Genomic DNA, 12,894 nt, shown 5'->3' with positions numbered 1-12,894 from the left:
TGGGAGATCCAGTGGAGTACTCATAGTCTTAAGTTCAAAGGCCTTGGATTCAGGAGAACTTGGGGGTCTGAGTACTAATCCAAGAGAAGAAGCCCGCGGTCCCAGCTCCTGCAGCCGTATCAAGGGATGCGCACCTCCCTTCTAGCTCTTTTTTTCCCCCTGTTCGACTCCATTCAGGCCCTCAGCACATGGGCTGGGATCCAGCCATCCTGGGAAGGACCTTGGGCTTCACCCAGTCAGCAGTTCAAATGCTAACCTACCTCATCCAGAAACTCCCTCAGGGACACATCCAGAGACAAAGTGTGGCACTCGCTTGATAGCTACCTTGGAGACATCTCTTGGGCTCCTGGGGTATCAAGTGAGCCCCCAAGTTCTAGATCTCAACTTCAGCAGAAGCAAAGGCCAGAATGCTTATTCATTTTCCCACTCCAGAACATTCCTCGTGATTTGTTGAATTGAGCCCTGGTTTCCAGTTACATCTCAGAGAGAGAGGTGTGAAGAATATCTATACCTGTGTATACTTATGGCACAGAAAGTTGTTTCGTGTTATCCCTTGGTCGGCTGCTTGTAATATATACCATTGATGAAACTCATTAGGTCCCATTCTACTGTTCTGTAGCACCACAAGGATGTGACAGTTAAGGATCAAGGCTGGGCACTGGAAACTAAATCATGAGGACAAAGCCGACAGGGGTGGCATTGTCTGGACTCCCATTCTGGCAGCAGTCTACTCAGCCCAGTTTCCCCTGGGACGGGAGGTCCCGCCTGGGGGGCGTGGCTTCCTTTTACCCTGGTTGCTTCTTTTGATTCTCCTACCTTTAGGTGATCCCAGAGACAGGCAGAACTGGGGCAGCCATTAAAATAGCGCATCAGCATAGGGAGGGAGGAGAGGGGCGATTCAGGGAGTGAAACTGGAGCAACATGCACGCGGCACATGGTCCTGCCTGAGAAATCAGGTCTTAAAGAAGAAGGTTGCCATTTTGGGAACTGCAGCCCCAGAACACGAGGACTCTTAATTTATACTGCAATTCACTTGTGGCCAGGGATTCTGGGAAAACTCTTGTCACATGAGCCGTTTAACACCATGCTTTCCTCAGTGGTCCCGCCAGTAAAATGGGTGATACCTGGAAGAAGGCTTAGGGATCCCGGTGGGGTCATTGTCTTCAGGCATCCGTGGGCTGTAGGTGAAGGGCCTCATTTCAGCCTGCCAATGAAAGGGGTCCCAGGTGAGGCTTACCAGTGCTCTTGGGAGCTCCTGTGTCTGACCCAGCAAGTGGCTGGCAGAGGATCCCCTGCCTGAGTAGGGTGCCTATGGAACAGCAGGCCAACTTGGTCAGCCAGCTGGAGCTAGCAAACATCTGGCCTCATATCAGGAGTGAGCAAATGGCAGATACAGCCTGCGCAGGGCACTGCAGTACATGGAAGCACTGTGTCTCCAGGGCATAACAGTCCAGGTGGTGTGGGGGAACAGCCTGAAGACCCTGCCCGTGGCATTCTCCTGAAGGAAAACGGCAGTCTCTTACCCACCCTCCCGAGGGCTGATGAGGGTCTCAGGGACTGTGGCATGGTTCTGCAGGCCTGTGGTTTATCTCTGTAGGCCTGATGTTGGTTTGTGCAGGCTTTTTCCAAAACAGCATCAGAGTTTCCTAGACACTTTAACCTTCAGGAAGATCATAAACATGACAGTGTTTATCATTCCACCGGGCCTTTGGTGTTGAGTCGTGACTGGACAATGACAGGCAGAGATTGGGGCAGTAATGTCCATCTTGGTCGTAGGATGACCTTTCGGGAAGACAGTGGGAACATGAGCTTTTCCCTTCAGCATTCCATGTTTCTGTCCCTCTTACCTTTTGTCCTTTGTTTTCCATTTTAAAGTAGTTTGCACACTCAGCGTTTCACAGCTAGGGCTTCTGTGGGCTCAGAGCCAAGTGAGAAGCAGAACTCTGTCCTTCCATGTTGTTAACAGAGCGAGAGAGAGAGAGACAGAGAGAGAGAAAGACTCTATTTCAGATGATGTGATTATCCAGGCCACAGGCATTTTGGAGGAATTGCTGGGACCACATGGGAGGTTTGGGATCAGTGTTTGGGGGTGCCTGGAGGTTGTGTTCTGGCCCTGTGTCTCCTGCCCCTGTGTTTTTAGCATGGTGAGGAAGGACACGGCCTCAGGGCCAGGCTCCCAGGTGCCCAGCCAGCTCTGGCTGTCTCTGGCTGTGTTAACCTTGAACAAGTTGCTCAGTCTTCTGGGCCTCAGTGTGCTCATCAATAAAATAGTGTTGGTGGTCATCCCCTCCTTATGTGTATATTCTAGTAAGTCAGAAATCACTCAGAGCTCAGTGGCTGTTAATGACCATGGGCAAGAGCTATAGAGACTGTTCCTTCCGCATTGGCAGCGCCAACAGCGCATTGGCAGGCCAGTGGGACCAACAGGTGGCTGGCAGCTGCTGGCCACCCCAGCACACTGCAGGGGCTCCCGACTCTTATTCCACCTAAACTCTCCTCTGGCTCTCCCACTCCTCCTTCACCGTTAAGAGCTGCAAGCTTGGATGGCAATAATTCCACTCCACATTTACTAAGCTTCTTTTTCAGTGTGCTTTCCTGGTTCTTAATTTTTTTTTTAATTGGAAAGTCAGATACACAGAGAAGAGGAGAGATAGGAAGATCTTCATCCACTGATTCACTCCCCAAGTGGCCGCATTGGCCAAGTTGTACCTAGCCAAAGCCAGGAGCCAGGAGCTTCTTCCAGATCTCCCACGTGGGTGCAGGGTCCCAAAGCTTTGGGCCATCCTCCACTGCTTTCCCAGGCCACAAGCAGGGAGCTGAATGGGAAGTGGGGCTGCCAAGACTAGAACTGGTGCCCATATGGGATCCCAGCATGTGCAGGGCGAGGACTTTAACCACTAGGCTACTGCGCTGGGCCCAGTTCTTAATCTTAATCTTCTCATCTTTGCAGTGAGGCAGTTTCTCCCATTTTCAAATAAGGAAACAGGTCTGAGGGACAGATTATTAGTCACGGTCTTGAGGCTGGATAACTCAGGTCACCTTGCCATTTCCTGCTAGGATAACAGACCCCAGGTTATTTCTTGGGCCTCCTCAGAATGAAACAAACATGCAGAAGTAGCTGCAGGGGGTAAGGACTTTAGCTCAAATAGAAGTCTCTCACTGTCCAGGGGTGATATGTCCCACCTTCCTCCTTTGTCCTTGGTGAAACATCTGAGCCTCATCCCGGTCTCCACTGCTGCTGTATGACCTTGCACGATGCAGGCCTTGCTGGAGCCCATGTCCTCTGCACCCCGGGGGATCACTCAGCAGCTACGCATTATGACCCTTTTGTTTGCTAGGACACAGAGACCCGATGACTTCTGTTTGTAGACCCTCTCTAGACCACCTGCTTCCCAGCAACTTAGCTGTGATTCAGCTCCTTCTCCTGCACTTCTCTCTGAGTTAGCAGCAAAGGAAGTAGCATGTGGCGTGCAAGGCTTGTTATTGAAATCCAATGACTTGAGCACTTCATAGCGACAATGTCGGGCTCTGGAGTTCCAGGGCCTGCTTTGGGGCACATCATCCTCGACAGCTGTCAGCCAACAGACAGGTGCTACCTTAGCAAGCATGAAGGACAAGCAGCCTGTCGCCATCTCAAGTGTTGAGAAGCCTTGGCCCTTTGAGTTGGGAGACAAGTGTGAATGCAGAGACACTTAGGTTTTCTATGAGATTCAAGTCTGCACCTCATTTCTCTAGCACATGTCGATACTGCATCTGTGCATTGCTAAAGTGAGTTAAAAATCATCTGCCGTGGTGTGGAAGGTTAAGCTGCCACCTGCAGTACCAGGATCCTGTGTGGATGCCGTTTCACCTATCAGCTGTTCTACTTCTCATGTTAATGCATCTGGGAAAGCAGAAGAAAATGGCCCAAGTCCTTGGGACTCTGCATCCACATAGGAGACTTGGAAGAAGTTCCTGGCTCCTGGCTTCGGGTAGGCCCAGCTTTGGCCTTTGCTGCCATGTCGGGGAGTAAACCAGTTGATGGAAGAGCTCTGTTTTCTTCTGTGTGAGCATGTACCCTACCTTTCAAATAAATAAATCTCTTTTTAAAAATTAACAGAGGGTATGGCGTGGTAGCGTAAGGGCTAAAGTCCTTTTCTTGCACATGCTGGGGTTCCATGTAAGTGCTGGTTCTAATCCTGGCAGCCCTGCTTCCCATCCAGCTCCCTGCTTGTGGCCTGGGAAAGCAGTTGAGGATGCCCAGAGGCCTTGGGACCCAGACCCATGTGGGAAACCTAGAGAAAGCTCCTGGCTCCTGGCTTTAGGTTGACGCAACTCTGGCCAATGCGACCACTTGAAGAGTGAATCAGTGAATGGAAAATCTTCCTCTCTGTCTCTCCTCTCTGTATATGTGATTTTCCATAAAAATTTTTTTAAAATCTTAAAAAATAATTAGAGCCATCTCTGCCAGAAAGCTGGGTATGCTCCCTGGTTTCTTTTTTGGTGTCCTAATTTTGTTATTAATGGATTTGTAACAGATGAGAAATGTGGCCCTGCTTAAAGCTTGACCACAGCATTCAGGTCAGGGGAATGGGAACTCTGCCATGGAGAGAAGGGTTCGTTTTGCCTACGTTTTTGAGAATTGAGTGTTCTGTATTATCCTATTGGTCTCACAGCATTGGCAATAAAAAAATGAGGATGTGGGGTTCCAAGTACAGCGTTCTTACCGACTCATTCGGCCTCTGAATGTCTTCCTATCTTCCCATCCTCCCAGACTCACTACCCAGGGTCAGGAGGCAACCACACCAAGGATGCCAAGGAGGGCATGAGTCCCTCCCGTGTTCTGGGTCTCTAGCATTCAACTTGCATACACAGAGTGTGTCCTGGTGCGTTAGAAGCATTGCTGATGTCATCATTATCACAGTCTAAGGCTCTGATGGGAAAGTTGGACTGAAAGGAAAGAACAGAGCTAAATCCTCACAGTCATGAAGAGATGGGCCATGTGTGGAAGGCTGAAGCAGGGGACAGATACAGCAGCCACCCTCGTCACAAAACAGAGAGTCTACAATACATGCACTTAGATGTAGGCTTTGCCATGTTGGTGGATCTTTTTGGTAGAATTTACATAGAAAAGAAGTGGTTCATTTGAAAAACATTTTAATAAATAGTTCAGATGATCGCATTGTCTGGGACTGGGCCAGAGTAATGCCAGGAGCCAGAAACTCCAACTGGATCTCCAACTAGGATGGCAGAGTCCCAGGTACTTGGGCCATATTCCAATGCTTCCTGTGATGCATAAGCATGGAGCTGAATCAAAAGTGGAGTAGCTGGAACCAGAACCTGCGCTTATAAAGGGTGCCAACCTTAAAGTAGTGATTTAACCCCTCTGTGCCACAGTGCCAGCCCCACAGGATTAGTTTTCTTTAATACGGTGTTCAACTCAAAAGATTCTCAAGGAAAAATTCACCAATACTGATAAAGTCTTATAAAACTTTCTGGTTGTGTAAACCCCCTGGAACTTCCTTAGAAATAATATGGTAGGATCTCCAACCTGCCCACATTCCTGCAGGGATGCTGGTCTGATAGGTAGCTATGATTCAGTAGCATCTGAAAGTACCTAGAGGGCCAGCCAATGCTCACACACTGCACAAAGGACAGCTGCTTTGGCATTGAAGGAGGCGATAGGTGTGCAGGGTGAGGAGGGTGCAGGTGCATCTGGCTGGAACAGGTGGTAAACTCTTTAGCCTTTAGAAGCTGGTTATTCACATGCCTGCCCATCCCATTGAGAAGGGGTGTAAGAAGCCTTAAAACTGAAATCTGTGTCAGTGACATCTTTTAATTGTTTGTTAACAGGGGGCATAAAAGTGAAAGTTGGAAGGCAACAGCTATGATTTAAAAAAAGAAAGAAAGAAAAAAGACCAAAAATTTTGAGTGACTTAATGAAGGGAAGTCTGGCCTGGGGTCTTTGTAGATTTCTGTTCTCCACATTGACTCTGATGCCACATGCTAGTCGTTCAAGTGTACCTATGTCTTCTGGATCTCCTGGGTTTGGAGTAGACCTTTCATCCTGTTCTCTCTTCTCTTTCAGGTTTCAAGTGCCCCATTTGCTCCAAGTCTGTGGCTTCCGATGAGATGGAAATGCACTTTATAATGTGTCTGAGCAAACCTCGCCTATCCTACAATGGTAAGGGCTTGCATTCCCAGCCTTGGAGGGGGGCGGAGGCGGTGGGGCTCTGTGGAGCATCTCCATCCTGCCCACCTTCCAGAAGGGATGCTGGCCTCATAAGGAGATGGCTGTTCCAGGGAGCAGGGCACCTGGAAGATCCTGGGTAGCTCAGTTCTCTGCTCTTCACACCCATGGTCCTGTGCGAAGAGCAGACACAGGACAGACACAGCCATTCTCTCAGCCATCTTGCAGCCCTGCCCATGCTGGGTCCCAACACAGCTGGCCTCTCTCTAGGAGTCAGCCGAGAGGCTGAAGGAAGCAGCTGTCTTCCTCAGGGTGTGCTGGGAGGATGCTCAGGAAGCCGGGGAGCCTGGGCAATGCCTTGCTTTGCAACTCAGATTAACACCTGCAGCTGCTTGGCAGAAAATTTGAAGGACTATGTGCAATGGTTGTCATCCCTTGGAAGTACAATGCTGGCACCCCCTCCTCCAAGGCTTACCAGGGCTTTCTGCAAGGCTGCCTCAGAACTGAGCAGGGTCATGGGGCCAAGGAATCTGTGACACCCATTTCATACCTCTGGTTTCAGACAAGAGTGTGGCGTGCCGTGAGGAAGCATTTGAATTCTCTCTGGTATGAATGGAAACATTCCCACCACTCACTCATTGAGTCTCGAATGAGTTGCCCTGCTTTATGGAGCTTTGATTTTCCAATCCAAAACTGGGGGTGCCACTACCTCATTCTCAGGGCTGTGGAGAGTGGGAAGGGCAGGGCACCATGATCGGCATGTAGGAGGATGAAGCTGTCATCATAGGCAGTGAGATCTAGGAACACTATTTGCTTTTTTGAGTGTTTGTTTATTTTCATTACTTGAAAGGTGGAGAGAGAGACAGAAAGAGTGAAAGCGCTTTCATCCACTGGCCAAGCCCCAAATACCCACATCAGCCAGGGGTGAGCGGGCCAGGTCAAAGCCAGGAACCCAGAACTCCATGTGAGCCTGCCATGTGGATGGCAGTGGCCCAAGCCCCAGAGCCATCAGCCAGTGCGCATCAGCAGAGACTGGATTGGAAGAAGAGCATCTGGGACTGGAGCCAGCACTTTGATGGGAGGCGGGCATCCCAAGTGGGTGCATACCCCATGATGCCACAGGTTTTCCAAATAGGCCAATGTTGCCCCATTCTACTCAGCCCACGCTGCTGGGGTAACATATCTGTCCACTCTACTGGGTTTGTTCTCTAATGCATGTTCCTCAGAGGTCGGCCATGTGTCCAAGTGTGCCACTAGCCGCCTTAGAGTGAAGTCTGGTCAGGAAGAGAATTTGGAATTTCTTAGAAATCTGAGGACTGGCATGTGACCACCCTCCCCACTCCCTCCTCCTGACTACACACATCTCCTCAGACGGGCCCTGGCTCTTGCTGCATGGGTTTCTCAGCCCCCCTGGGTGGGCTGCTTTCCCCACAGGGGCTCGTGCTTCCAGCATGCTTCCAGGAATGAATCTGAGGAATCTGATTCCCAGCTGGCCTGGAAACACATCTTTGTGTTATCTCATGGTCACTTATCCAGTCAAAAGATTCCAGATGTGGAAAGGCACATCACCCACTTCTCTAAGCTGTGTGCAGTCTGACAGTGTCCATTCAGATGGGAGGCCTGGCCCCATCACAGTCCCAAGTGTGTGCCTCCCCTTTGTATCTTGTCTGATATCCAGGCAGTTCCTTTCCTCCCTAGAGGGCAGCCTCCCTGTCCATGCCGCATTCCTGAATCCCCTGTGGAGTCAGAACCCCTATCAGCCTGTGTAGGTGCCATCTGCTGTAGATGCCCAGGCACCCGCCTTGTCCTCCTCAGCCGCCTCAGGGAGAGCCATCTTCCTGCATCTCCCAGGCTTCCCCAGTTGTGGCCTCAGATGCTGTATTCACTCCTTCATCAAGTGTGTGGAGATCTCATGAAGACTTCTTTTTGTCCCTTGGGTTCTTGGGGAGACTTCTTTACAGACACTGCCCTTGCTGTGAAAGAAAACAAAGTTGCCTCAGAAGGGCTGTAAGCAAGAGGCCTCCTTGGCTCTTGGAATCATTGGGGAAAGCTTGGCAAGAGCAGCTGTGTGGGAGAGAGTGCTCCTGGCTGCTCAGGTCAGAAGGAAGACCTTGCAGCCCCTTGGGGAGCCACCTGGGACAGCCCACATATGTCCTGGTGCTCCTAGGAGTCAGCACTTGCAGGTCACTGTCCTCCCCATTGACAGCCCGGGGGAGACTCCAGGTGGCCAGTCCAAACCCCCTACTAAAACCACCCTGGTTCAGGCCACCTCAGGAGAAGGCATGTTAACCACCTGTGTGAGCCCAGCCTTCCCCGCCAACCCTGTCCATTCTACCCCTGCTCACTGTTGGTCTCCCAGTTTTTCCTCTGGTCCCCCTGGTCCTTTATTCTGTATGTTTGGTGTGTGTGTGTATGTGTTGACCTACCCCATTTGACAACAGCATCAGCTGTGTGTGTTTGTGTATGAGTTGTGTGGTGCGTGTGTATGTTAACTTTTCCCATCAGACAGTGTTGGCACCTGTGTCCATATGTGGAATGAAGCCTCTGGAGTGCACCTGGAGCCTGGTCTGTCTTGGGACCACTGGTGGGAGCTTCCAAACAGGAGCTCAGGTTCAGTTGGTTTTTCCTACTGTAACCTGTCTCACTCCTGATTTCTCATCAGCCCAGCCTCACTTGCTTCATCTTCCTGTCCCTTATAAAAAGTGAGGGATGGGCAGCGGGGAGGCCTGAGCTCCTGGAATCCTTCTGGAAAGGGCAAGGTGAGGTTTTTTCAGAGGGTCCTGAGAGAAGCTCTGCTTTCTTGTTTCTGAGGATTTGTGAGAACTTACTAGCTGGGTACCCCCTGTCTACACTCCCACACTTTCCACAGTTGCTGGCACCAGTTGGGCAAGTTTTTGGAAGATTTACGATGGTTATGTAAGATGAAATTTAGTTAACCACCAAATGGAAAAAAGTAGAAACCTCCCAAAAGAGGCAGATAGAAAGTAGTATTTTTCTTATTAAGAAAGTTGGCCTGAGCCTGCAGTTGGAAGCCTCCAGGAGCTGTCTGCCAGATGTTGTGTTTAAAAAAAAAATCTTCAGAAGACTAGTTTAGCTGGTTCACCCAATGCACCACAACAATGTGAGGGCCCCACACCTGCGCTCAGCACCTGTCTGGGGGGCTGGTGAATACCCAGCTGCTATCAGGGAGCAGGGAAGGGCATGGACCCTGAAACACTGACTCTTAGATGCTTTGTGCCCCTTCCAAGGGCCGCTGCCCAGGGAGAAGTCACCTTGATTGGGCTTTTGCATTTCTCTCTCTCCCCCAGCATCTGTTGTGGCTGAGACTGGTTGGGTTGGGGGCAGAATTAGGAGGGGACCAGCCATGAAGGATGTGCGCTCAGATTCCAACCCACAAATTGCTGGGGCAGCAAAATAAATGCCTGTAATGAGGATGTGACTTTGAGTGGAAGAGAATCTCTTTTGGCATCTTGCAGGTGACTATCAGTGGATGGTCTGGGGCTGAGCCAGGCGTGGCCAGCTCTGGCAGGGAGTCCGGTAGGGACAGGTAGGTAACTGGCCAGCAGAATCCAGCCAAGCCGGGTGGTGGTCTGTGCAGCTTGCCCTCAGCCCTGCTCTGTACACCTCAGAGCCCACACCTGGCTCTGTGGGGCATGATGTCCACCCTCCCTGCTAGCTCCCTGCAGGTGGTGTCTGCTCTGTGTCTCCTGCCCTCAGATCCCCGTGTCACAGTGGGAGTGTCCTGCCCTTTACGTGGAAAGCCAAGTCCTCACCAAGCTATTAGTCTAACCCGGTGTGGAGCTATTGTTAAGTGCTGGACTCGGGTAGTTGCAGGGGTGTCTAACTTAGTGCTGCCCTGAGAGGGGAGCGGGGGTGGTGACCCACTCAGGCTCCCAGCCACTGCCGACCGGGTGCACTGACCACCAGATTGGCCACCCCTGGGCACCTGCAGAACAAGAAAGAGGGAGAGAAGGACACCTGCAGGGCTTGAGCGCTGTGGGAAAATTACAAAGGAGCTGGAGAGGAGCATTTGGGACTATGGGGACCTCTCACATGAAGCTGTCCCAGGCTCACAGCCCCCAGGCTGGTCTCTTTGCAGCCCAGTGCCCACCCACAGCCCTGACACCCTGAGATGGTGAAACTGGGAGGGCAGTGACACTGTGTTCATGGTCAGTAGAACACCCCAAGAAAGGAGCCATGAAGCTTGGTCTTTGTGGCACTCTCTTGTCCTGCCCCCTGGCAGACAGGCCAGCAGCTCTGCACCTGATAGACTGGGTGCCTTACCACCTCTCAGATGGAAATGAGGCCAGGAGGCAGGGCCTGGGCCTTGTGCTGGCCAGGGGTTCTCTGTGGAATGCGTTGTCAGAACTCTCTGTAGCGCAGCTAAGCCCTGCCATGCTGGAACCACTGAGCCTGACCTGCCCACTCCAAGCACAGTCACTATCTAGGATATGGGTGCTGGTTTCCATCTGACTCAGCCCCTTGGGGAAGTCAGGCAGGATAGCCACGTGGAAGGACCTGGGCTTGGGAAGCATGACCGCTGAGGACCCATTCTCCCACACCCCTCCACAGTCCCCAGGACTCCAGGAAACCATCTAGGAGGCTCCTGGCCAGTGAGTGGCCCAAAGCAGAGAGAGCTTTCATTCCTCCTGCTTGGCTTTTCTGGGATGTGTAGCAGCTGTCGGAAGTGCTGCCACCCCCAATCTCGTCACCTCCCACCCTGGTGTCAACACCTCTCTTTTGGACTCCAGAGCCCTGCCCTGCCCTCTGCCTTGGCTCCTTGGTCTGGTTGAAAGGACATCACCAGTACTGTCTAGCAGCCCTTTCAGGCCAAGCACACCTCTCTAAGCAGCACTTGGCTGGGTTTGTTCCCTGGGAGCAGGAAGCCTGGAGGGCCTTGAGGCACTGAGAGAGAGGAGAATGTGCAGCCTTCATGCTGAACATTGATCTCATCAGCCAGCATTTGTAGAGCCCCTCTGGGGAAGCCTGGGCACACCACAGGTGTCTGAGTCAGACTCCCCTCCAGCAGCAGGCAGTGGTGCTCACCTCAGGTCAGTGCGGGGGTCTTGAAGGAACCAGTTGGAAGCCAGGCTGCAACCATTTCTCCCTCCCTGCTGGGATCCTGGAACATATGGAGGCTGCTGATGGCCAAGGCCTGAGGAGAGGAGACAGGCAGTTCTGCTCCATGTGCACTGGGTGAGGTAAGCAGTGAGCACTGCTGACTGCATATGTGACCAGGAAAGGGCTGCTTCCAACCTGGAGCAGTGCAAGTGAGTCCTGAAGGGTATGGACCTTCCACCCTAGGCCAAGGCAATGTCTCACCCTTGTGCTCTGCCCTCTCTCCTTCGCTTGTAATATCAAAATAGGAACATCAGATCCAGGAAGAAAGCCCCTGAGCCTCATCTCCCCAGCGCCCCCAGTCCCACCCCGCCCCCATCCCCACATCCATCACTCCAAGGGTCACAGGTCCCATCCTGGAACAGATGTGGACAGAGAACAGGGCTGGGGTGGTGAGCCATCTGGGACCCAGAGAGCTCTGGCTTATTCCAACAGAGCCACCCATCAGGAGGGGACATGCAGTGGGGGCAGCAGCATGGCTGCATAGGGGCACCAAGGATGAGAGGCCTGAGACAGGCATGCCTGCAGGATCACTCTGCCTGTTACAGAGCTGTTCTGCCTCCCATCTATATGGAGGGTTTTTTCCCCTCTGATGTTCTGTTGTGGAAAATGCAGGAGCAAGCTTTGGACTAGAAGTAAAAATGCCCCACATCTGGCATTTGGGTACACAAGTTCAGCTCCTCACCATGACTCCCACTTGCAGCTTCTCAACAGTGCAGACCCGGGAGGCAGCAGACAATGGCTCCTGTGGGAGAGCACAATGGAATCCCCAGCTCCTGTCGCTGGCCCTGGCCCCGCCTCCGATGTCAAAGTCATCTGGGGACTGAGTTAGCAATTGGGAACCTCTCCTTCTCTCTCTCCCTGTCCACCTGCTTCCCTCCCAAGTATTTTTTAAATCTTCAACATGTAGGGACGGTGAAGAGTTCGACAGTGAGCACCAGCCACTGCCCCCTCACCTCTCTCTCCTTGAACCCATCTGATCTTTCTGATACACTGCAGAATAAGATGCAGGCACCAGTAATACGCTTTGTTACTGAGTTTTTCATAATCAAAAGCAGTGCAGATGCCAACATTCAAACAGTGTCGGAGTGCATGACAAGAAGCTCCCGTGAGCCCTTATTCCCCCACCCCGTTGCGGAAGTGTGTGTCGTGCACACCTCTCCATGCCTGCACACACGTCTCACCCCTGCATGTGCAATATGTCACGCTTTACAACCATGAGTTTAGGCCCTTCGTGGCAATCAGGCACTTACCTCCATGGAATCTGAGGTGACCACGCCAGCGGCCAACTACACATTGTCCCATTTTTTCTGTTTGTGTCTCAGTTTATGGCGGGCCCTGGGGTTAGCCAGACGGTAACAGACACAGAAGAGGAACACAGCTTGTCTTGCTGGCCAGGAAGCTACAGTGACTTCCTTAGCAACTCAGGCACACAGAGACTAAAGCAGGAAATCCATTCAGATCTCAGCACATGTCACAGGTGGCAGGTGGTACTGCGGAGCCTGGCCTGCTCTAAGCCCTCCTTCCTTCACTTATACACCACTCTGGTGTTTCCCTGTGGGTCTGGAGAGTTTCCGAGTATCCCTCTGCCCAATCACCTTTTTGTT

The 12,894-nt window shown here is 51.8% G+C and overlaps 1 protein-coding gene across 4 annotated transcripts in view; it reads left to right on the top strand.

Annotated features, from left to right (window-relative positions):
* Positions 1–12,894, top strand: part of ZNRF1 (zinc and ring finger 1) — a 96,622-nt gene that overhangs the window by 77,438 nt on the left and 6,290 nt on the right. For all 4 annotated transcript variants that reach the window (XM_040982364.1, XM_040982366.1, XM_040982365.1 and 1 more), the window contains exon 2: positions 6,068–6,163. In XM_040982364.1, the coding sequence (XP_040838298.1) occupies positions 6,068–6,163 (96 nt within the window). The remainder of the gene's footprint in view (positions 1–6,067; positions 6,164–12,894) is intronic.

This window comes from Ochotona curzoniae, unplaced genomic scaffold, assembly GCF_017591425.1.
Source record: "Ochotona curzoniae isolate NIBS_2020 unplaced genomic scaffold, NIBS_Ocur_1.0 contig_3622, whole genome shotgun sequence".
NCBI classification, from domain to species: Eukaryota; Metazoa; Chordata; class Mammalia; order Lagomorpha; family Ochotonidae; genus Ochotona; species Ochotona curzoniae.
Note: the sequence above shows the minus strand (reverse complement) of the source record. Positions and strands in the feature narration are given on the sequence as shown.